The following is a 24,290-nucleotide window of genomic DNA, read 5'->3' as shown; positions in this document are numbered from 1 at the left end:
TGATTGTTTTCAGTATAGCATACTTTTTTTTCCTTTTTACTTCAGAATGAGAATCTTAAAACGAAGCTATTAAGGTACCCGGAATTATAACATAACGTTCCGTAAAAATGTAAAATTTTATGTCGGAATTTGAAAAAGTTGAAATTTTAAGAAGAGTATGGTATATTTAAAAATTATTGAATGTGAACATGCCGCAGTATTAATCTCTTCCATAGTGAGAAATTGCAAGCCCTGATAGGTTTCTTTAATCAAAAAATAAATTTTATTCACACAATACAAGATTTCAAAATACTCACACACTTTGAATCAAACAATTTACAACATAGTTAATTCACAATTATTTTATTTATACGTCTTCCAAAACAATACCTGGTTCTTAGACATAGTTAATATTATTTTTTACATAGAGAGTTTAAAAATATTTAGAAATGTCTTATGTCACAGAATTTCGTTCCTGCGTTTGTCTTCTTTTGTTTAAAACACAGCAATTAGATAACAATATCATTCAAAAGAGACTATAGAATCATCATATCATCTGAAAAAAAATTAATCAAACATTGAAATTTGACCTAGAAACAATGTACAATTAATGATACTTCCATTGAAGGAAAGAAATGGAAAAGATATTTCATTTTATATTATTCAAAATCATACTAAAAAGTTAAAAATTATAATAATTTAAATTATAGTGAGTGCTTCGATTTTTATTCTAATGGAATACACATTAATAAGAACAGGTTGCTGTTATTGATCGGACAACTTGTTTATCCTACCTTCGTTATTTTGTAATTGTTGACTACTGACGCTATGTATTGACTGTTAAGTGCACTTAATGAAATTTGAAAATCGATATCTTTACGATGCAATAATTCATACTCAAATTAAGTTCCCCTATAAAAGAACAAGATTTTTCTTCTTTTTCTCTGTTTTTTCAGTGTGAAAATTCTTGTGACTTTGAAATTCTCTTTTCTTTCTATTGAACGGGAAAAGCTACACAAAATCGCCTCACTTGTTTCAGTAGCAAAGTCAAATGCTTAAATAGGTGTAATAAGACTAATTGTCTTTGCGAATAATAAATACTGAAATATTTTTTTCCAAACTCGTGTTGTAATTTTAATTTTCTTTGCTCTTAGAAACTATTTTTACTTTTAAAAGAACATTTTTCTTTTCCTAAAAACCAAAAATAGCTTACTAATACCTAATGTCAATAAATATTTAAAAAAAAACGATTTGTGAAAAAATCAATTAAAGCATCTGAATAGTTCTTTCAAATATTAAAAACAAAACTAAATGCTCTAAATTTTAGCGATAGTGTAGTGCAATTTAGTTGTGAATTTAAAACTCATATGTAATTGTTAGTCAATTCAAAACTCGAGCAGCAAAATGAATTTCGTGGTATTTTTTATACGTTAAGCAGTTTACTTTCTGAAAAATATCTCTGAAATCATAAAATAGACACGATTTAATTGCATGAAGATCTGAACAAAAAAGAATCTCCTTGAACATTCGATTTTAACTTAGATCTACTTTTGTCCACTCAATGCGTAGCACACATCTCGAATTCTCAAAAATGCTTCATACAAAAAATCCATTTTTTTACTCGACTGTAAGAAAACTGTGCTAATATCTGAATCATGCAAAATTCCAATTACCTTTATCATATTGACTTTAAATTTACGAAATGTTTTGATTGTAAATGCAACTCTAAGTCTATTAATTTGTAAATGAAGTATGGAGAAAAATGAAGTAAGAAAAAAAACGGGGTAATAAGTATGTAAGCCACTCGTGGTGTAAGTAGCAGAGAATTTTACTTCAACTATTTTGAAATGAGGGATTTAAAATCAACTGGAAGTTTAAAAAAATATTTAAAGGCTTACATACTACTAAATAGTTTCACTTATTTTTTCTATTTTTTACCAACAAAATAGGTAAATATTTATGTAATTTTGAATCAAAAATTAGAAAAAAAATTTCTGTTGATTAATTTTCAAAAGAATATAAAATTCTTTGAATTAATTATAAAACATTACAGAGATAGTAAATCTGAAACTCTAGCGAATGAGATGCGAATCTTAACAAAACCCACCTCCACGTGGGCAAAAACGTCTTGTAAGTCCATGGGAGCCATGGTTAGTACAAATTGCTTAAATTTCTAAATAACCATATTTAATTAAAGGGAATCAATCGTATTCAAAAAATATTTTAAGGGCAAAATAGAAAAAGTTTTATGAATCATATATAAGGACTGTGTGAGAATGTAACGAATTATGTGAGATTAACTCCAAGTAATTAAGTAGAAATGAGAGTTAAAAAAGTGTATATTTTACCTGAATGGAAAAATGGACCTGTGATATAAACAGAGATAACATCAATTATGTTATATTACCAAAATTATGAAAAAGTTTGGAGCAAAATGGCATTCAAACATCTCTTCACGAACTCTGTACATGTAATGTTGCTGTTTAAGTCCCAAAATTGTTCTCCTTGAAGATATTTTGCTACTTTTCACAAATTTATTTTGATAATTAATTGTCGAAATAATTTTGCAAATTTATTGACTAATAAATTTTGCTAATTGACTAATTTGTGTACCTTTTATTATTTATAAATGAAAAAAATATAGCGACTCCAAATTTTATTTATTTCTCCACCAATTTTTTTCTACAGAATAACAGAATGATAAAAAAAAAAATTTTCATTATTCAATTTTTTTTTAGTTTTGCGATAACCAAAACCAAAAGTTTGATATCATTAAGGGGAGTTAGTAGGGCATATATCATACAATTCCCTACTAACTCCCCTTAATGATACGAATATATGTATGTAGATATAGATGTACATAAAGCTATACATAAAGCTAAAGTCCTTTTTAGTGAACTTTTTCCGAGAAACTACTTATGATATCGCTGTGAAATTTTTAGGGGACATATGAGATAAAATCAGTTGTATGCGGTGATAATTTTTTAGCGTTAACAGGAATACTTTTTGAGTTATTAGATATTTTTGCTTAAAAATGATACAACTTGTTAAAAAATTTAAAGTTCTAAATTAATAATTTTTTAAAACAATTTCTGCCAAAGATATTTATTAATAGTTATCTCAGTGTGAACATGCATAGGTAAATATTCCGCGAAAACAAAACTGAAGAACTATCTTCTTTAGATGCTGAAATAAATTACACCGAAAAAAAGTCAATTTTGGCATTTTGGTATATGCCCTGCCTACTTTCCTTAAAACCTAAAAGCAATTTTTTTTCTTTCTGACCACTCTAAAGAAGCTATCTTTCTTACTTAACGATTCAAAATGTTCAAAAACTTGATTTAAAATATCCATGTTAGCAATTTTTTGGCATTTGAGTAAAAGCATAATGGTTTAAAAATTACATTGAGATATTTAAAAACTTTCTCTCATTTCTTATAAAATGATAGCACATTTTAGGTGCAACTCATACTTTTCTTATATTCTCGTCCTATCAGTTACTAAATAAGAGCTACAAAAGCGCTACAAAAAGCAAAAGCCTGCAACAGTTCGTTGTGAGCTAGGGGAATCATGAAGGTTAAGGCTCCAGATTTACGTATATGGTTGTGGTAATGAGATCTCAATGGCGCCATTCTTTCACAAACAAGTTGATACTTATCGGTCTCGAGCTATGTGGGCTTCATATAGCCATTAGAGGCTGAACCCTACTTTCTGACAATGATAAGCTCAATGGGAAGACTAAAAAGCTGACTGCTTTCTCTGAAGCTCTTTGGTAACGATTTTAGTAAAATTAAGAATAAACTATGTTTTTTAAGTGCCTATGATTTCTGAGCCATGGTGGATCAAGTAAACATTAAAAATTTTCTAAATAAATCGATAACACTATATTTAAATTATTTAAAAAAGTTACAATTAAATTACAAAAGTTACAAGTACACGTTCTCTCACATTGTAGCCAAAATCGAAAACATCAGAACTGCAAAATATGTTACTTACCATCATATATTTGAGAAAAGAATGATACTAAAAAAATATTATATTTGAATTATCATTTGTGATATAATTGGAAAAAAAGAACAATTATAATATTCGTACTTAAATTCTTTATTGAAGAGTTATTATTTAATTGCTTAAATTAAATTTAATCAATTGCAATGTGTTTTAATGTATACATTTTGTGTTAGTTGTAAATATTTAAGGAGGGCATATATATCGTTAATAAACTCATTCAAATTATCTATAAAATGACTATTCTGTTTTATAGAATCTTTTGTACCAAATTAGTAAAACTGTTTGAAAAAATTACTATATGATAATCAATTTGAAACAAAATTAAAAAAAAGTGTTAGATAAAAACAAAAATGCATGAAGACTTAAAAGATCATTTTTAAAATAATTGACAGCAGAAAGTGATGGCAAGTCATAATGCAATTTGAATTTGAATTTTTAAGAAAGAAAATTAAATAATTTTGAACTGTAAAAACTATAAAAAATAATAATTAACATACATAAATACATTTCTCATTGTCAAAATTATCAAAATTATTTTCTTTATTTTCATGTGGTTTTGCTGCTTTAAATATATAAAATAGATAGATTCCGTGACCTTAAGGTTATTTTATAATTTCTTTTAAGTTCCACTTGTATGTTTGCATCAGAGTATTTGATCAAGAAAGTTGATTTGGGGATACATTGTCATATAATACTGTTATGTATACAAAGCTATAAACTTTATCTCAATCTGAATTCTGTATTTGACCAAAAATAATAATTAAATGATTTCGACTGAATTCTTAATCAAAACACTAAGCGATGCACTAGAAATATGTTATATTTCACAATGGAAAATTAAAATAAGTGCAAATTGCTGATATTTATGAAATTCATTAGTCACATGCTGTTATTCCTTTATATGGGTATAGATCTAAGACTTAGCTTAAAATATTTTAAAAAGATACTGTGGTAGTGTTCAATATATGGTATGTATTCAAGATATTTAAATAAATATAAAATTGTTTTTAATGGTGTTATTTTAATTTTCCTTTTATATCAATTTTTGTAATAATTTTGTAAAGGGATATTCAAAACATTAAAATATACACTGAGAAAAAATTACTGTCAAAAGTACAAAAATATTGTAAAATTTACCATACTGCTGACTCAATGAGAGGATTAAAAGACTGAGTACTTTTTCTGAAGCACTTTGGTAAGGATTTTAGTAAATTTAACAATAATTTTTTTTTAAATCTGTGATAAAATGTAGTAATTTTAACAGAAACTCTTCGAGCATGGCATACAACTATGTATTTTCATTTATATTAACTTCTCAGTTTTGAATTTTTTTATTAAATGTATGTTAATAAGAGCCATGCTTTTGAAAATCAGAATTTCTGTAAACTCTTCGACAAGGAACAGAAAAATTACCAAATAAATATTTTAAATACCGTATATTTCAGTTTTAACTCAAGAATTATAGTTTTTTGTACCAGAAAAGTTATTACCATACGGATTGGTAAATTTACCATTTTTATTTCTCGTGTAGAAATGAATAAATCGATCAATTTATTTAGTCTTAGAAGTTCCTGTAATTTATAAGTATAAATATGTACTCACGTAAATTTCCATTCCCTAATAAAAAATACATTCATTCAATGAAAAACTAGATTGAGTAATATATAATTATGGAAATTCCAAACAGTATAGTATATGTTTTACGTTAACTAACTCATTCATTTAGGAAACAAATATAAAAATTAGTGAAAACCACATTTAACTTACCAAATTGGCCTGCATCTAAAACCAATAAGTAACATATTATGACATAGGTTTTGGGGAAATCAATATAAGTTATAAAGAAAAATTTGTTCCTTCGTTTTTATAATGTATTACAATTTTAGTACTTTAATCAAATAATTATTTTACTGTAACTTTTATTTTTAATAGTATTAAGAATAATTAGTTGTGAAAGTATTATGGACTAAAATTTTAGTTGAACAATCAAACTAGTTTAATAGAAAGAGTGATGCTTACCCCCTCCTTTGTCAAAATTACCACCTACAATAATAAATACTTATATAAACAATTCAGTAAAAATAGTGTATCTACTATTTTTCAGAGGTTTTGTTTTGTAAGATACAATTTTTCAAAAGAACTATTACAGAAGCAGAACTGGGAAGCTTGCATTAGAAAACAATTATCATAAAAAGTGAAAAAATATTAACTTAAAGTAAAAGAACTGAAGACTAAATATAACTTATTATTACAGTTAAGGAAATTAACTGTTAAAAAAATGTTTTATAAATCATGAATACTATATTGCTAAAAAGATTTTTTTTTCATTACTGCGTTTTATTATAATAAATTATAATTTTTAAAGTGAAATGAGAATTAAACAAATAGGATATTGATTAAAGTGTTAAAAAAGAAAGAAAAAGAAGGTTTTTCTTACCAAAATAATCAACTAACAACAAGTAAAGGAAAATCATATAATGCAATGTTAATATTAATAATACTCATATAAATATTTTTTTAAATCTCGTAGTTAATGGAAATTTTAAAAAAGTCTCTCCACACTTACACAAGTCTCTAGATTCTAAAAGGTAAATTAAGAAAAACTCATTTAATAACATTAACTTTAATAACATTAACTTTTATAATCCTTAATAATTATGCATAAAAGTTTGTTGAAATTTGTAGTAAAAATCCCTTTTTTAAAATAATCTAGAGCAAATAATGCTAATATTTCTGTGTTTTGATGTATGTGATTTCTTAAAAAAAATTTCAGTTTTCTAGAATAATTACATAGTTATGTTATTTTTCTAATAAAACTCTGCATACGTAAGTTTCTTTTATGAACATTGTGGTAATTTATAAATTACTTTACAATGTAAAAAAAAAAAACAAATCAATTGTCTTTATCAGTATTATTTATAAAATTGTTTAATGTAATGAAAATAAACATGATAAATAAACATATAGAGTAATATAATTTCATAAGAAATATTTAAAGCGATCCATCATTTACACTATTGCTTTTGTTTCATTATCATTAGGAGTCAAAATTAGTCAAACGTAATGGTAGGTATGATTTTATAAAACCTAATCTTATTCCTCATTAGACAACATGAATTCAAAAATTATAAGTTTTAAAAACTATGAATTACTCCAATTAAATTATTATTTTTGATAATAATTTTTAAATAGCATGAATGAAATTTTTTAATGCTATATTGTTAAATAAATGAGATAAAGTAATTTAAAAAATAAAGTTATACTACTAGATGAGTATAACTTGTATAATAAGCGTTTTTGAAGACAATGGTCATAATGCGAAATTGATTTGCCAAAATAATTTTAAAAATTTTAATAGAATATTTTTCTTGCATTTTTTATACGAAACTTTAAGCGCTGTTACTTACCATCTCCGAAATAGGAATCTGAAGAAAGAGAAATTATTTATAAAAACGAGAAAACTTTGTAAGAAATTTCTAGTAAGTTAAAAAAAATATAAAGAGTAATAAGATCCTCCCTTACTTGGGTTGGCAATTGCTTTGAGCAATTTTTTTACCAGATTAATGATATACAAGACTAAATTATTTAATGAAATTACGACAAAAATAATGCTGAAGGTATAATTGATATTTATATTTTTTCTGAAATTATTTAAAACCGCAATCGAGTTTTATTACTTGTAAGATTTATTTTTCTAATACAAATTTTTTTCTGAAAAATAACTCCAAATCTTCTCTTTTTTTATTAGGGTTGAACTTTTCAATGAAGTAAGCAAATAATTTAAATCTAACTTTCTTTGTTTCAAATAATACAGGAAACTCTAAATTAAAATATCTAGTAAATAATATTTATTTCATATTTAACCTATTTTTTGTAAACCTATTATGTGCAGGAAATAACGAAAATTTTGGCTGAAGTTAAAAATGTTATTAATTTAGCATTTTAGCATTTACATTACGTTTAACATTTACTATTCTGATCAATTAAAACTTAATACTTTTAATTTTTATGTACATTCTAGTTTAAGAAAATGAAAAAGACGTTTTTACACATTGTTTAATAACTTCGATTTCATTTATGTATGCATAAAATATTTAACCGGCATTTCATATTCACCAGCATTTTCAAATGATAGACCTATGTAAAAAATTACTAATTACCAATATCTTCAAGACCTATTAGGAATAAATAAGCGTTTATTACTTACAAAATAGTAATTTAAAAGATTTTTGCAAATCACGCATAAACGACCCATCCAAAAATAAAATAGTAATGTGAAAGCTAAATTTATAGGTAAAAACATTTACAACTAAAATAAAGGTACAAATGGTTAAAAAAATATTATTTACTCTTTTAAAATGAAGGGAAAAAAATTATTTTGAGTATTGACCAGCAAACTATAAATGACATTCCCTAGAAAATAAAACTTTAGGCACTACATTACATTGTATTACATGCATAAACTATAATATGCTATAAGGATAGTGCTATATTATCATGTTGAATACATGAAGAAACATAAATTCCATAGAACATTTTAAATCTTTAGTCTCAAATTTTGGAAAATAACAAGGAATAAAGATTAAATATTCAGCAATAAGAGCAAATGGAATCCTTTTTTTTGATAGATACTAATTTTAAAATGTGCACTTTATTCCAAAAACTTATCATTACCTTACCTTTTTTACTTTATGAAGTGGTCGTGTGATTACAAAACTTTCAGTCAATCCTGTTTGTCACAGCTAATACAAATTGTAAAGTAAACTTGAAATTTACTTAACAATTTTTCTTTAACAATTAAATTTTTAAGATATTTAAGTTTTAATCGCTAAAAAAACTATCTCTTTTCAAATGTTTTTTATGTATTAGACATCAATATAAAAACTTGTAGTTTGCATGTAAATATGCAATTCTAATGTTTTTATATATAAATTTCATCTGCTTGCTATTTTAAAGAATAAGTACTACGTTTAGGAGGTTAATAATTAACCAAAATTATTAATTAAAAAAACAAATTAAGTAAAAAAAACAATAATTTATTTTAGAATAAAAGTATTGTGGAAGCTAGAAATTTGTTCATTCATTTAAAGAAAAGGCTTCTTTTTGGAACATTTATTTTTAGTGAGATAATATATAAATTTACTTGCAATGCCTTCTTTTTTAAATTTTAAAGCTTTTCATAGCATATAACTTAAAAAAACTTACTTTCAGCAAAATTCACAACTGAAAGAGGAAAAAATAAAAACTTATAACTCTTTTTATTCTTCACAAACATTGGCGAAACTTAAATTAAAATATTTTGAAATAAAATGCAATGTAATCAAAAGAGCCTTAGAATAAAAATACTTTTTGAAAATATAATCATAATATTTGAGTTAATGGAATTCCTTTGAGTTGAATCATATTTTTTATATCATCACTACTACTTTTATAAGTAAGCTATTTAAAATTTATCATTTAAAACAGAATTAGGAAGCAGTTTTTCAGCAAAAAATAATGTGCATTTTCCAATTAAATTGAATTTTTATCCCCATTCAAAATAAATTATAATTATAGAAATTTTGTTTTTTTCTATTTCAAATAGAGTTAAATGAAAAAAAGCAACTATTCCTGATAATGTATTCAATTTATGTCTTCTCGAAAAAATATTCAATTTATGTTTCGTTATTTCTTGAATTGCATATTTTACCATAATCTCATTCAAAAGAATTTTTTTACAAACAAAATGAAGACATTTTAAATAAAAATGTTGAAAATTATTTTTGTTTTTGCTTTTTTAAGCTCTATATTAGTTTGTATACTAATCTTTCACATCTGTAAAATGTAAACCTAAATGCCTAAATGCTAAACCTAAATTTCTATGTTTTCCAAAATAACTGTTTTAAACATTTTTCTATCTGCTTCAAACCCATATGTCAGAATTTAATAATGATTGTGAATCATATTTTCCTTATCCACGAGCAAAAAACTTTAACTATTATTAAATAATTTTACATTAATAACTAAATATGAATAAAAACACAATTAATATAGAGAGGATTTTATAATTCCTAATTTATTGAAACTTACACCGAAGAGTCAATACATTATGACCACCCTGCTAATAACATGTAGGACCATCTTTAGCCCTCAAAACTGCTAGCACCCGCCGTGACATTGATTCCACAAGGTGCTGATAGGTAGTCTGAGGTATCTGGAACCAAACGCTCACCAACTGGTCCTGCAATTCCCTCACATTGCGAGGGGGTAGCGTGGCAGCACGAATTTGGTTTTCCAAGTAGGACCACAAATGCTCTATTGGATTAAGGTCAGGTGAATTTGGGGGCCAAGACATCACTTGAAAGTCTCTGGAATGTTCCTCGACGATTTGACCCTTATGACATGGTGCATTATCCTCTTGGTAAACGCCATCTCCCGCGGGAAAAACTGCTGCTATGAATGGGTGAACCTGGTCTGCAACTATGTTCAAGTAGCTTACAGACGTCAGGGATTATTCTATGAGGATTATGGGTCCTTGTGCGCCCCATGAAAACATTGTTTCTGGGTGGTGAGAAACCATGACAACTTTGGCGAGCCCATTGTTATAGATGGAGGGTGGTCATAATGTAATGGCTCTTCGGTGTGCATAATTAATTGTATTAGAGTCAATGTGTAGAGTATCTATTTCAACTTATTTTTTCTGTTTCCGTTTTATCATTAATCAACATACGTTAGATCTTAGGGGTTGTTTAAAAATTTCTTAAATCACAAGTCCACTTTGGTTTTGGGTGTTTTTAAATGTCCTGCAAGACACTAAGGGTTATTAAAAATTGTAATTAGAGTTTAGTGAAAATATTACAATTTCCAGCATGACTGTCTTTCATTCATTGCCATATTTTAACTAAACATAAATTAAATTAAATTCCGTTACCAAAGTGAACTCTGTAATTTTGTATCCTGTCAAAAAAGGTTGTTTATCAAACTAATTTGTTTCATATTATTTATAAATGTTTATATTAGTTCAATAATTTTTATGATTCAACCCACTGTGAATGTTTACGAAGCAAAGTTTTAAATGTAAGCAGTTGAAAATAATAAATCAATGAAATAAGAGCAGTTACTAGATAAAATCAGATATAAATAAAGTCGAAATAAAGTAAATGAACTACTCTTGGATCACACGAGATCCATTTATAGGGAGCATAAAATTTAAAGATAAATGTTTAAAGTAATGGAACTATCATTTCAGTATATATCAAAAATACATACTAACTAGTACAATAAATAATCTTAATTTTTAATTACCAGGATGAAGCAATTCAAAACTCTCATCTGAAAAAAGGGAATTCTTTTTATGTGTTCTAACCAATACTTTCATTAAAATTAGTTTAAATCTTCATTTTTGAAAAAAATGAATATTTACCTAAAAATATTTTTAAATTTTATAATAACACAGAATGGAGCTAATACAATAATATTTATAAAGAATAAAGAAATTTTAGACCCTATGAAGTATAAGCAAATGAGAATAAATGCCTTATTTAAAAACAGCTTTCTTCTCGAATCAGCTTTAAATCTCGATTCAGCTTTCCTTCTCGGATGCCATTGGTTGGTTGATTTATTTTGCATTTTTAAACAATTCTTAATTCCAAATACTCGAGTTCGAAACACATTAATAAATTCACATTGATAATAATATTCGAAATTCATTGATACAGTGATGCAATATAATGATGGAATTCAGAAATCAACCTATAAAATTTAGGATTGAAACATAAACTGATTAGGTTGATTCAAATGCAATTTTTAATTGAGAATAATTTTCTTTCCAATTCAAAAACAATTGTATTTTTAATTTAAATAGAAAAATAGAAATAATACAAAAACAGACACTCTTCAATTTTAAGAATAGTAGAATAGATATTATTACATGCTTAATAGTTGTAGATCATTTAAGCGAGAAATCACTAAAAGGATATTTTTTAGATACAATTGAATTTCAATCTAATTGTAATACAATAAAAATATAATGGCATTTCAAATCTGAAATATATGTAATGTGTAAAATATCATTAAATTACTGATAATAAAATTATCAATTCTAGAATGTGTCTATCCACATTAAAAATCAGTCTAAAAACTAATGAAATTTCTGAATTGTAGATATAAATTTCTTATATTTCACACACGTTGTTCGCAAGCTAAAATAAACCATCATATTGTAATTAAATTGCAAATTGAAACTGTTTTCATGTAACAAGTACTATTAGTAATATATCTTAATATAAGTATTCGACAACAAATTAAGAGTAAATGGTGAATTACTCTCAAAAGTATTGGATAAAATTACGTGTTCATGAAGGATATCGTATTGAAGATTTTTAATCAAAAATTTGGTTTAGAAAATGCATTAAATTTTATAAATAAATAATTGGATCTACAAATTTCATCAAAGAAATTAGATTAACTTAAAACATAATTTTGAAGTATGTTATTCCATTCCAATTAAAAGAAGCTTCATTATTCTAATTTGAATTGAACTGAAGGTGTGTTTCTTTATCTTATTTTGCTTTTATTTGATTATTTCTTATAATGAAGGGAAGGTATTTCATATCTTTTACTTCAAACCGCTTTATTAAAAACAAAGTTTCATGCCAAATCCTTCGAAATTTAAGAATGATAAGTACTCTATTTTTATTATGGATTCAAATTTCGTCTTTAATTTTTTATTAAACTCTCCTGATATAATTCGCAAGAGTTTATTTTCAACCCTGAATTTTATTTGTATGTATTATAAAATGAACAGCATGCGTAGTACCAATATAATTTATCTGTGTCAGTTTCATCTAATTTCATATTAGCAGTATATAATTAGGGTAATCAAGTTATTTTTAACAAATGTAAATTCCTTAAAAAATGCAATATTTTTTTACGTTTAAAATAAAATAATTAGCTTTGAGATGATATGCAGCAAAATAAATTCCATAATGCTTTACCTGCAGCAAAGGGAAACACTGTGAACGAAAATTAAATATTTTTATCATGAACTAATCTTACAAAAAAAATATACGTATGAAAACATCGCTGAATAAAAAAATTAGTAACCCCTATAAGTTACATAAAAAGGGAAATTTAATTCCACGCAAATGCGTTTCAAAGCTCGAAAATTTTGCTGGTCTGGATTCGTTAAAAAGGTTATCCTAAGTTTCGCAGGTAGGTCGCATCCAATGTAATTCCTTCTCTGTGGATTTAATCATGCAAATCTACTAAATTGCGAGAAAGCTGATTTCAGCGTTTAACAGCTGTTTAAATATGCCCCACAGATTATCAGTAGGGCTCAAGGTAGGTAATTTAAATACGAACTTATGAGAGTTCTTAACCGGTCTGATATTCTATCAGTTCAATACATGTTGCTATTTTTATCTGGAAAATTGAAGTATCCGTAGTTAACTCCTTTTGATGACGTAAAGTAAATGGCAATGCGTCATCATTTAGAATGTAAAAATAAACATAGTTTTTTTAGTGTTCTTTTTCTAATCCATTTTTCTAATTCATTACTTGACATATTGACTTGAATTTCACAGATCTCTCTAAGGGCGATTAATTTTTTATTCTGAGAGTTAATTTTGCAAAACTTACTTGGACCAAATGGGTTTCTTCTACCTATAAAATATAAATTATTCAGGGAATTAACTTAAAAAGTAACGTTTTATCAAAAGAGGTTAGTAGGTTTAAATTTTTTAAAGTGTTGGATTGTTTAAATGTATACCTGGCTTAAAGTTAACGCACTTATTTAAAAAAATTACAATAAATGTTCCAGCGTTTAAGAGCTGTTTCGATGAAGAAAATAATAATAGGAATTTAAATCACGATTGAAGAAAAGATATCAAATGAGATTTTAAAGAGAATTTTTAATTTTTTCATAAATTATCAAAAATTTAAAGAATTTAGGTAAATTTTTAACTGAAATGCATTCAGTTACGTATTATAATGATAAAACTTTGTGGAATATAACAACTGAAAACCTAAACTTGATGTAGGTGAGATAATATAAAAACAATTTTACCTTAATTATATTCTACAACCCAGTTGATGTTAAACAAAATCTGCTTCCTTCTAAGTCATCGTAAGTTTAGTCTGCTTTGAGTTATGTTTCCCGTCATTAACTTTTTAAGAAGAATTTCATATTATTTTTGGAAATAAGAATACTTGGTAAGGAAATTTTTCATTTGTTTCACTCTTAGTGATTGTTATAGTTTATTTATTGTACTTATACTTTTATTTTGTTTATGAAGCATAATTTTGATTTTATTATTTTCCATTATTAATTAAAATTTTTAACTATGGTAAGAACAAGAATTTTAAATGTAAGTACGTATCTCAATCTACGTAATTTTAGTGTAAATGTTTAACAATGAGAATTCGCAAATACTTATATTTTTATTTATATTAGTTTTATCAAATGTTTTATCAAATGTTATTTATATTAATTTTATCGATGTTTTTTAGTTCTTATTTTTCACCTTATATTAGTTCTTATTTTTCACCTTATTTTTCACCATTCTTATATTTCTTTATTCATAGCAAAGCTATATAACGTAGTTTATTACTACGTTGCATAGGTTTAATTCATGGAGTGCATTTTAAAATATTACAATTTTATTGTAATAAAAAATGCTTAAATTTAAAATGTATGCATATTTGCAAAATTACGTTTTAAAGCGTATAAAAGAGGTTATATAACATTCAACTAAATAGTATTAAAGCCATTTGTTCAAAATCAATGTAATCGTTCTACGTAAATACCATGTGACGTTATCAATACTTACCTCGAAAGAATGGGGCTAAAATACAAGCGTTTCAAATTTAAAAATAAAAATATTCATGCTAAACACATATGTATCAATTTATTTTTTCTGAAAAAAGAGAAGTCCTTTTTCTTAAATTTAATAAAAGTATCATACCATTGTAGATAAAATCTGTAACATAGAAACAAGAATTTAGTTTGAAACTTTAGCAAAAACAAAATGAGAGAGAGTATTGAGTAGATAGCTAAAATATCTTCTAAACAACGGACTGGTGCAGAAACGTTTATTTTTCAATTATTTATATTGAAAGCTTAGAAATCCTTGTGCACTTTATAAAATAGTTAAAAACGCAGATTTCCACAAACAGAAACATAGCTTTGGGTTACTTTTGTGAAACTGGGGTGACTTAAACCATGCTGATCATGAAATTTCAGACTCTGATATTAGTAATTCTACCTTTAATTGCTAATATTCAGGCTAGAATTCTTCTATAAACATTGAATTTTTCAACTTGAAAACCAAAATTTGTATTAATGTTTTGCGTCTAAAAATTCAAAATTTGACTCATTTCGAAAGATCTAAAATGTTTCCATTTTACAAAAAAAATATTAAATAACAGGTTTTAATAACAAATTTTTTCATCATTATCAAATTTTTATCGGTAATCTTATTGATAGCTTTTTTTTCGTGATACACCTAAATTATTTAGCGCTTCGAAAGTGACGCTTTCATCTTATAATGAAAATTGTTCAAAAGGACTCTGCTACTGAACAGCATATAAGAAGGTTCAAACTTTTGTGACATTCCTAACATTGCAATTAATAAAAAAAGGCATGAAAAAAAAACTTAGTGCTTGGTCATGATAAGGCTTCGTTTTGGATTACAAGGACCTCATGTCTGATAAAAAATTAAACATAGAACCATAGTTTAATTCCAAATTTTTTTAAGTTTCCTAGTCTGTCTAAATATTTGACTAGGCAGCCTGGTCTCTTGGGTTAGACAAATAAATAATTAAAATAATTTTAAAAAAAAGAATTTATTTCAGAAGTACTACTTTCAGTGCTTTAAACAACAAGGAAATAATAGTGTCAGAGACAGAATTAATCCAGAAGAACTCAAATTATATCATTAACAAAATGAATAATAAAATATTTTATTCAATAATTTTATTTACTTTGCATTATTATAACTATTTGTCAATATTAAAATATACAGATAATAATTATCTATAAATTTTCACAGTATCTATGCATATTTTTATTAAGTAATAACGAAAACAATTCGATAATATTAATTATTTTTTTATTGTGAACTAATTGGGAATTAACAGTGGATTAATTTTATGTAAATTCAACAATAAACTGAGAGGAACATAAAATAATGATTTCTTACCTGGTCCGTAGACTAAATCTGTTTTAGAGAGAATGAAATTTCAACAAATTATTTTTACAGTTAAAAAACCATTTATTCAGTTTTGCATTTAGGGCAAAAAAATAAATAAAAGAGTTAAATTAAATCCAATCTCATAACTGTATTCTTAAAAGAAAAATTTAAATTTTAGATACGTAGCTATACAGAAGCTATATAGCGTAGAAGCGTATATAGCGTATCAATATGACGTAGAAAATATCAGTTCAGTAATATTTTGTACTTTCATTCACTATCCAGAATATCTCTGATCTTGCAATATTCTTCATACCCTCTCAAAACAAATTGTATGTAGTAACCATGAAGTAAAAGACATTCTATTATTCGGAAAAATGTGGAAAATGTATTCTGTTGACTGATTTAAAAAATATACTATGAATATTAAAATGCATTTTCTATAAATAAATATGATACATTATATTAAAGCGAGTAAAGAACATTAATTAAATGAATGCACGAAATATTCAAAAATAACGAAAAAGTACGAATATAGAAATTCTCAGTAAAGTATAGAAATCACAATGACTCCGTAAACTTTATTTTGACTAACCATTTTCTTGCAAATACAATTTTAAAAAATTTTAATATGTGTGCACACTTACCATTATAAATATCTATACGGGAATATGTAAATATTTTGTTATTAATCTTCTAAAATAATTCAAACATTTTAACTAAAAATATAAATGAGATAAGTTGATTTTAACAATTTTTTTTTTAATTTTAGATTGTAGAGTAGCTACCACTACAATTTTTCAATTCCAATTCACTAGTATATAAGATATGTTAACTCGATTCTATGTTGAGGTGCATCTTGATAGATGACGGTTGAAATGTCGGTAGCCTAGCCCTACATTGGTGACCCGAACAGGATCTAAACAAGCCAACCTCAACAGAAACGCCCACTTCGATATGAACATGCCGACTTTGATGGATGGGACACAGTGACCAATTTACTTGTTAGTTGTGACTGCGACATTGTTCTTCTTATGGCATTGCCACTCAGTCTTGATCACACACAACAGGGCCCGTACACACTGGACTGTTAATTGCAATGCAGGAGAGACCACGTACATAACCATTATTTAAATACAGCTCTCAGGACCAGAGCTCCAAGTTCGGGGATCTTAATACAGCTCTCACGGCCTCTCACTAGACAACATCCATCGAAATTTATCAACGATTCGGGATTAATGTATCATAGCTACCTCTGAAACTATCAGAATCCAAGTACAATTATTTCTCATAGAAAAATCCACATATTTATTATTAGCTTGTCACATTATTTATAAGTTATAGTTTCAAATATAACACTCAAATATCATTTGACACTCAATATAACACTCAAATATCATCAAATATCATGAACACTCAAGTCAACATTTACTATTGTTCTCTGAAGATAATGAGAAGGTATAATAAGCTTTTTTTTTTAAATTTTTTTTCTCTGATTTCATCCTAAAATAATTTTTTTCTTTTTTAAGCACGAAACTGAGTTTTTTTTATATGGATTAGATGACTGAAAGAAGAAGCCTGTTCTTTAAGATAATATATTTTACTAAATGTGTCATTTTAATTAAAAGAAAATTTCCTTTTTTTTTTTTTTGATTTACACAAAACTTAATCGAAACAATATAAAATTACAAGAAAAAAGTTGATTATGAAGCAAATAAAAAACGTTGTAATATTACTAACCAAAAGAAGAACCTATAATTAAAAAAAGGAAATCAAAATCATGTGTTTTAACTCTTTTCTTGTACAGTGCATAGTTTTAGTTAATAAAATGTCGTTCAAAGTTACTAAAGCTTAAGCTATAAAACAGTAAAAAAAAGTGTGATTTATTCCATTTTAATCTTTAAGAAAACTTTTCCATTCCTTGATGCAGCATTCATTTTCAAGTAAGGTGCAATTCAAACAAAATTAATGAGATATATTTTTTTTTCTTAAAATACTGAATATATCTAGTAAATATTCTAATAGAATATACTTATCATGCGAATCTAACGATCCTTGAAAGAAATCTTTCAAAAATTTAATACCTAAATTGCTTTTAAAATAATTGTGATATAAATAATGTATATTGGTCTGATGGGCATGATTATGAACTATTTTTTCATTATTTAAAAAAAATTCACCCATATTAAAGAATGCTCCCGAATGCTTCCAAAAATCAAATACCCAACTTTTGTTTAGTATTTTCTCTGGAATTATCTAATTTAGTAAGAGGTGAACTTATTAATACATTAATGACCATATTTTTAATGGTAATTTTTTAATTTTCATTAGATTTTTTTAATGTATTTAACACTATTTTTAATTAGAAAATAAGCGTACAAATCCGTTACACTAAACCTTTATCAAGCAAAGAAGAAAACATAATAGTTTTGAATTTCTCACAGCTTACTACTATAAATCTGCTGCATTTTTTGATTTACTTTAACATATTCTCGCATACTAATTTCAAAAATGTATTACCCAGGTTAAAAATTTATTACACAGATTTAATTACCTAACTTTACCGTACTAAAATTTAGTAAGGTGATTTAGAATTTAGAAATTTAGAAAGTAAAGAAAATGAGTACAAAAATGAATAAAATAGTATGAAAAAAATTTGAATGTTTATTCTTGCTATAATATCCATAATTAATGTTAATTATATTTTTCATTAAAATTTTTATTAGGCTTTAATTGAAAATAATACCTCTAACAAAACCAAAAAAGTTATTTTGCACTATAAGTCCTTAAGCGATAGATGTAACTGTGCTCATTGATAAAATTAATTGATATTAATAACCCCTACGATTAAATGGTATTAATGTAAAGTTTTTAATGCATCTGCATGAAATTACAACTTACACTATCTCTCCTACCTTTACCTTTCTTCATTTAAATTTATTTGTGATATTAGCTTTTATTCTGCATTCTTGAATTATAAGCATCAAGACAGTGTGTGTGTTTTTACGGTATTCTTTTTAAAATAATACACAATTTTTTTTTACTTATAATCAAATTTCAGCTTACTCACACATTACTTTATAATTAAGAATGATATCTTACTTGAATCAAAGTACTCTAAAATTTAAAAAAAATTCAAAGAATGAGAACACATAATGAATTAAACAAATTCTTGATTTACTTACAATTATTTTCTTGTAAATATGCGTGTCAAGTTAATTAATTTCAAACTTATAGTACAGTACTCATACATTCGGTTTTCAATTTTCATTATCAATAAGATTCCTAATAATAATACTTTAATAATATCAATAATATTCTTCCTTTGGATGAAGCTATCGAAATCATAAAATGCACTTTTTACCGTATTACATAGGATTTATCATTAGATGAGAGTAACAGATGAATTTTTGGTCCGTTGGAGGAATTTGCACTGCTTTTGTTATTAAAATTGAATGCTATCGAGCACATTTTTTTTAAAACTCCTTTGATAGCTTATTTAAAAAATTAAATTTGAAGAAGCTTTTACATTTATACTTCGAATATTTAAATTATCCAATGAAAGTCCGGTCTCAAATATTTCGGATAATCAAGGCTCTACTCAAATTTTATGCATTGAATTATTGTAAATAAATTCTAAAAGTTACCTCCGCCAGAACGAGCTGAAACAGAAAAAAAAACAGTTACAAATATGCATTCTAAGAAAGTGTAAAAATATTATTTAGAGATATGGAAAACGGATATTTCTAATATGTTTTTAAGTTCTGTATTTTAATAATAGATTTCCTATGAACAGGATGACATAAACTTCTCAAAAACCTTTAAATCAGTTCTAATAAATAAAAATCATTTTGGTTTTCGAAAAACAATTGCATGCGTTACATCTTTAATTTCATATTGTCTATCTTCTTATGTTGTATTTTGTGTCTCATACATTGTTAAATTTATAAAACTATTCTCATATATTAAAAATTTATAAGAAATCATTGACTAAGAATAAAATTAATATTATCTAATACTTTTATTAATTAGTTTGATTAAGAATTTAATGTTAATTTCGTTTAGTAGTATTATGTAAGAAAAATTGTAGTCAATTATTTTGTAAATATCAGTCATTTTTTTTCTTTATTTTAAGTAAAACTTAAAGGAAGGTACTTAATATGATAAAATTCAAAAGATTTCATTTATGCTGTTAAATTATATTAAAGAAATAGAACTTTTGATAAACACATAGATACTTACACACTATCAGGTCTGTAAAGATTTTCGGAAGTATTACGTCTGTGGCAAGAAAAAAAATATAATATTAGTATTAAGAAATAAAACATACTAAATTATGAATAATTTGAAAAGCGAATTTCTTATTCATATCGTTGTGACATAAAATAACTATAAAATATGTATATACATTATTTTTTAATGTATAATATTTTTTAATATATGATGTTTATAATATTTAATGTATATAGTTTTTTCACATAAAATCAACTAACATTAGTTAAGTTTTCTGGAATTACTTACTGTCTTTAGCATCTAAAAGGAGAATAATGACGCTTTTTATTCATTATTAAATTTTCGAAATGTAGTTTTAATAATTCTAAATTTAAATTAATTTACATTTCCCCATAAATTAAACTATAAACCTATTTTTTTTAAAAAATCAAAATCATCGATAGAATTTAAAATGTTCTGAGCCTTTAATCAAAACTTTAAATTTCATAGTTCAAGGCATTTATATTTCTGGTACAATTTTTATTAAATTAAAATGCTAGCATTTTTTCTTCATCATCAAAAAAGCCGTAAAAATAATTGAAATATTTAACAACAAGAAATTAAACATTTCAAGAGTAAAAATGAAAGCATGTATCAGTTAGAGAAGAAATTAATTGAGGAAAGTAACGATTATTTCAATTCAGACTACATTGTATTATTTAACTTATTTATCTCTTTAATAAAAAATAGCTTGGACGAATACTTTTATTGTAACATATCACAAATTTATTTGGAAGATATTTTTTGTTGGTACTTCTTTGGTAAACAAAAAATTAGATCTTTCAGTAGGATTCTGCTCTAGCACATAGAGTTCATAGTAGCGCATAGAAATAAAGGTTAAAGATACCTCTTTGACCTTTACTTCTTTAGAACCAAAAGTACTAAAGGGATAAAGTTAAAAGTACTTAATGGAATAATTTACATTTTTCTTATTTTTTTAAAGTAAAAATATGGCCATTTCATTAAAAAAAATTGAACTCGATCAATTCTACTGCTTTGTCCTTCTACTAAACCTTCAAATTGCCGGAATCCATTCAAATCTTTATTCAAAGGAATGGAGCAAAATATAATTAGGTGAGATGTGACATATAACAGAAAACTCCAGTCTTGCATGCAGCTGTGCATTGCATCTAAGTTGAACAATTTATAAATTATGTTTTCATGTGTATTTAAAAGCTAAGTTGTGATATTTATGGACATTAAAGTCTGGTACAACACGTGTCTAAGTTACATTAAACGCCATAATATTTCAAAATCATTGTTTTTATTTTCTAATGGACTCAAAATAACTAAATGTAGTTATTGTAAAAGTTTTGTTTAAACAGCTACGATTCTTTAAACAGCTACATATTATTTCAAAATCATTGTTTTTATTTTCTAATGGACTCAAAATAACTAAATGTAGTTGTTGTAAAAGTTTTGTTTAAACAGCTACTATTCTTTAAAAGGAAATGATTACATGAAAATGCATCTTAAACAGACCTAATTAAAAATCAAAGTTGCCAATTGGATATATATTTTTTTGAATATTTTTGGATAATAATGCTACTTCATGCGTTTTCGAATCATTTAGTTCTTGAAAATTTACTCAATATTATTGTTTTGATTATTATAAAAATTATTATTTTGCTTTCGATAAAAATCAAGAAAATAGGAGAGATGGGTGTCAAAAGATTATGAAACCCAAACATTAATAAAATAAATATTTAATTATGTATGCACTGTAAGCATTTCCGGATCCAATTATGATATAAATTAACGTTACTTTGGGAAGTAAATAATAAATTTCACAATAATAATTTAATTAGATTGATTCATCAATTTTGTGGAAATTATTAGTGTAAAAATTATAGTATATCAGATTTTTTTGTTCCGTAACAGGTTCCGGTAAAAATGAACTTTGCGATAAAAAGTTCGCGATTGCCAAAATCAAATTTTGAACCAAAATCAAAATTTGAACCGAACTCAAATTTGGAAAAGTGCTAAGATAACCAAGTTCAAAATTTTTCGTCATATGAGCTTATGAAATATGAATTATAACTGAATGTATGAGTGATATGTATAAATGAATTTATGAATTATGATTGAATATGAATCATAATTGAATGTATGAGTGATATGTATTAATGAATTTAAGAAATTATGATTAAATATGAATTATGATTGAATGTTAATAATAATTTAACATGAATTATAATTGAATATAAATTATAATTATGAATTATATTAAGTTTGACATTTAATAGAAAATTGAAATGGAGAAAAAGAAACATAAATGCAACGCATGACTTCATCAGTTGGCAACCTGCATGCATTCATGTAGAAACTTTTTTGTGAATAACTGTTAAACAAAACGAGAAAAGTTTTTTGTGTGTCAAAACCCCATTTGAAAAATTACACTAAGAGTAAAATATTTAAATTTAGACTTAATACATGAAAATCAATATTATTTATGATCCAAAAATGAGCAAAGTATACAGGTAAAAATTTCATTCGATTCCAAAACTTATTTTGTTTTGAAGTGGACAAAACTGTCAAATTATTTAAATACACGATGTTGCTAGCAGAAAGAGATAATAGAAAAATTTTAACTGCGAAATTAAAATTATAGATTATTATAGAACGAGCCAAAATGTAATTATCAAAATGTAATCACCAAAATGTAATGAATCAATAATGTGTGCTGACATCTATCAAATGGATTAAAATGGAAACAATTCAAGAGAGTTTTTATTAAGAAATAAAACCCACACATCAAGCTGGAAGCGTTTTCGCAGATAGAACCGAAGTCTTTCAGAAGTTACAGCTCAATATATAACCGCTATTAACTATCGCAGCCTAATTGATATATAACACTAAATGTGTACCTAAAAACTAAAATTTAATTCTTAAAAAAAATTATTATTAATTTTTTTAATTTTATTTATGTTTTTTTTTGTTTTCTCAAAATCAAGTTCAAGTTAATTCTAGTAAGAAGTTCAGTTTTGATGTTCATGAATCAGAATGAGATGCTTAAATAATAAAGTAAGAAACATACTTGGATTGACGTTGTACACTTGAATGAAAATTATTTTATTAAAACATATAAAAAAGCAAAACTATTTTTAAAAGCGAATTTCAAAGTATATAATTGATATTTCGATGAAATTGTGAATTGAACAATGATGAAATTGAATACAAATGAAATTGAATAGATAATATCACAATATATAAATAAAAATTAAAAGATTTGAAATGTTATTGCGGATTTGAAAATCATTATTTCACACATCAGTCAACAAGTCTCCGGTTTAGCTAAAATAGTATTTAGAAATTTGATTTTATTTGTCAAAACTTTACCCTTTAAGATCGATACACTCATTCCAACGCTCCTGTAACTTTTTTGTGCTTTTTCTTACGAATGAATTGTCTTTGCTTTCAAAATTTGTCTCAGTTCAGCAATAACTTCTTTATTTTACTGGAGCTTCCTTTTGAGGTTTTCAACGAGTCAGTACTCTCAAGGAGCTAGATCCGAAGAGAATGGTAGGTGGGGAAGTAATTCAAAGCGTAATGTTTTCAATTTAAAGATCGCTCGCATCGACTTGTGACAAAAGGCATTTTCTTGGTAAAATAGAACTTTTTTTCTATTTACATGTGAGGCTCTTGTTTTCTTGATTTGCTCACTCAGTCGATCCCTTAATTCATGCAATATTCGCTATCAATAGTTTTATCTTTTTCAAAATTGTCAATAACAAAATAAAGTGCGCGTCCAAAAAAATGGAAACCGTAATCTTTCTGGCTGGCTGACTTTCGATTTTTCAGTCGATCTTTTCAACTTTACCGACTGCTGTCCACTCAGCTGAAAATCTTTTTAATTCA

The 24,290-nt window shown here is 25.6% G+C and overlaps 1 protein-coding gene across 6 annotated transcripts in view; it reads right to left on the bottom strand.

Annotated features, from left to right (window-relative positions):
- Positions 1 to 250: 250 nt before the first annotated feature.
- LOC107448023 (uncharacterized) overlaps positions 251 to 24,290 on the bottom strand; it is a 65,498-nt gene continuing 41,458 nt past the window's right edge. The window contains exons 2-12 of one of the 6 annotated variants that reach the window (XM_071178597.1): positions 21,446 to 23,487; positions 20,403 to 20,441; positions 19,808 to 19,822; positions 11,275 to 11,301; positions 9,196 to 9,213; positions 6,010 to 6,033; positions 5,758 to 5,772; positions 5,593 to 5,607; positions 3,976 to 4,002; positions 2,328 to 2,345; positions 251 to 535 (exon numbers count right to left, since the gene is read on the bottom strand). In XM_071178597.1, coding sequence (XP_071034698.1) covers positions 516 to 535; positions 2,328 to 2,345; positions 3,976 to 4,002; positions 5,593 to 5,607; positions 5,758 to 5,772; positions 6,010 to 6,033; positions 9,196 to 9,213; positions 11,275 to 11,301; positions 19,808 to 19,822; positions 20,403 to 20,441; positions 21,446 to 21,557 — 330 coding nt within the window. In that variant the 5' untranslated portion in view covers positions 21,558 to 23,487 and the 3' untranslated portion in view covers positions 251 to 515. Of the gene's footprint in view, positions 536 to 2,327; positions 2,346 to 3,975; positions 4,003 to 5,592; positions 5,608 to 5,757; positions 5,773 to 6,009; positions 6,034 to 6,426; positions 7,416 to 7,636; positions 8,166 to 9,195; positions 9,214 to 11,274; positions 11,302 to 12,965; positions 12,984 to 13,608; positions 13,633 to 14,798; positions 14,814 to 14,933; positions 14,949 to 16,169; positions 16,719 to 17,585; positions 17,913 to 19,262; positions 19,278 to 19,807; positions 19,823 to 20,402; positions 20,442 to 21,354; positions 23,488 to 24,290 lie in introns of those variants that run through there. The other 5 variants (XR_011636402.1, XM_071178606.1, XR_011636401.1 and 2 more) reach the window with 5 other exon arrangements.

This window comes from Parasteatoda tepidariorum, chromosome 1, assembly GCF_043381705.1.
Source record: "Parasteatoda tepidariorum isolate YZ-2023 chromosome 1, CAS_Ptep_4.0, whole genome shotgun sequence".
Lineage (NCBI taxonomy): Eukaryota > Metazoa > Arthropoda > Arachnida > Araneae > Theridiidae > Parasteatoda > Parasteatoda tepidariorum.
This window is presented reverse-complemented; position numbering and strand designations above follow the sequence as displayed.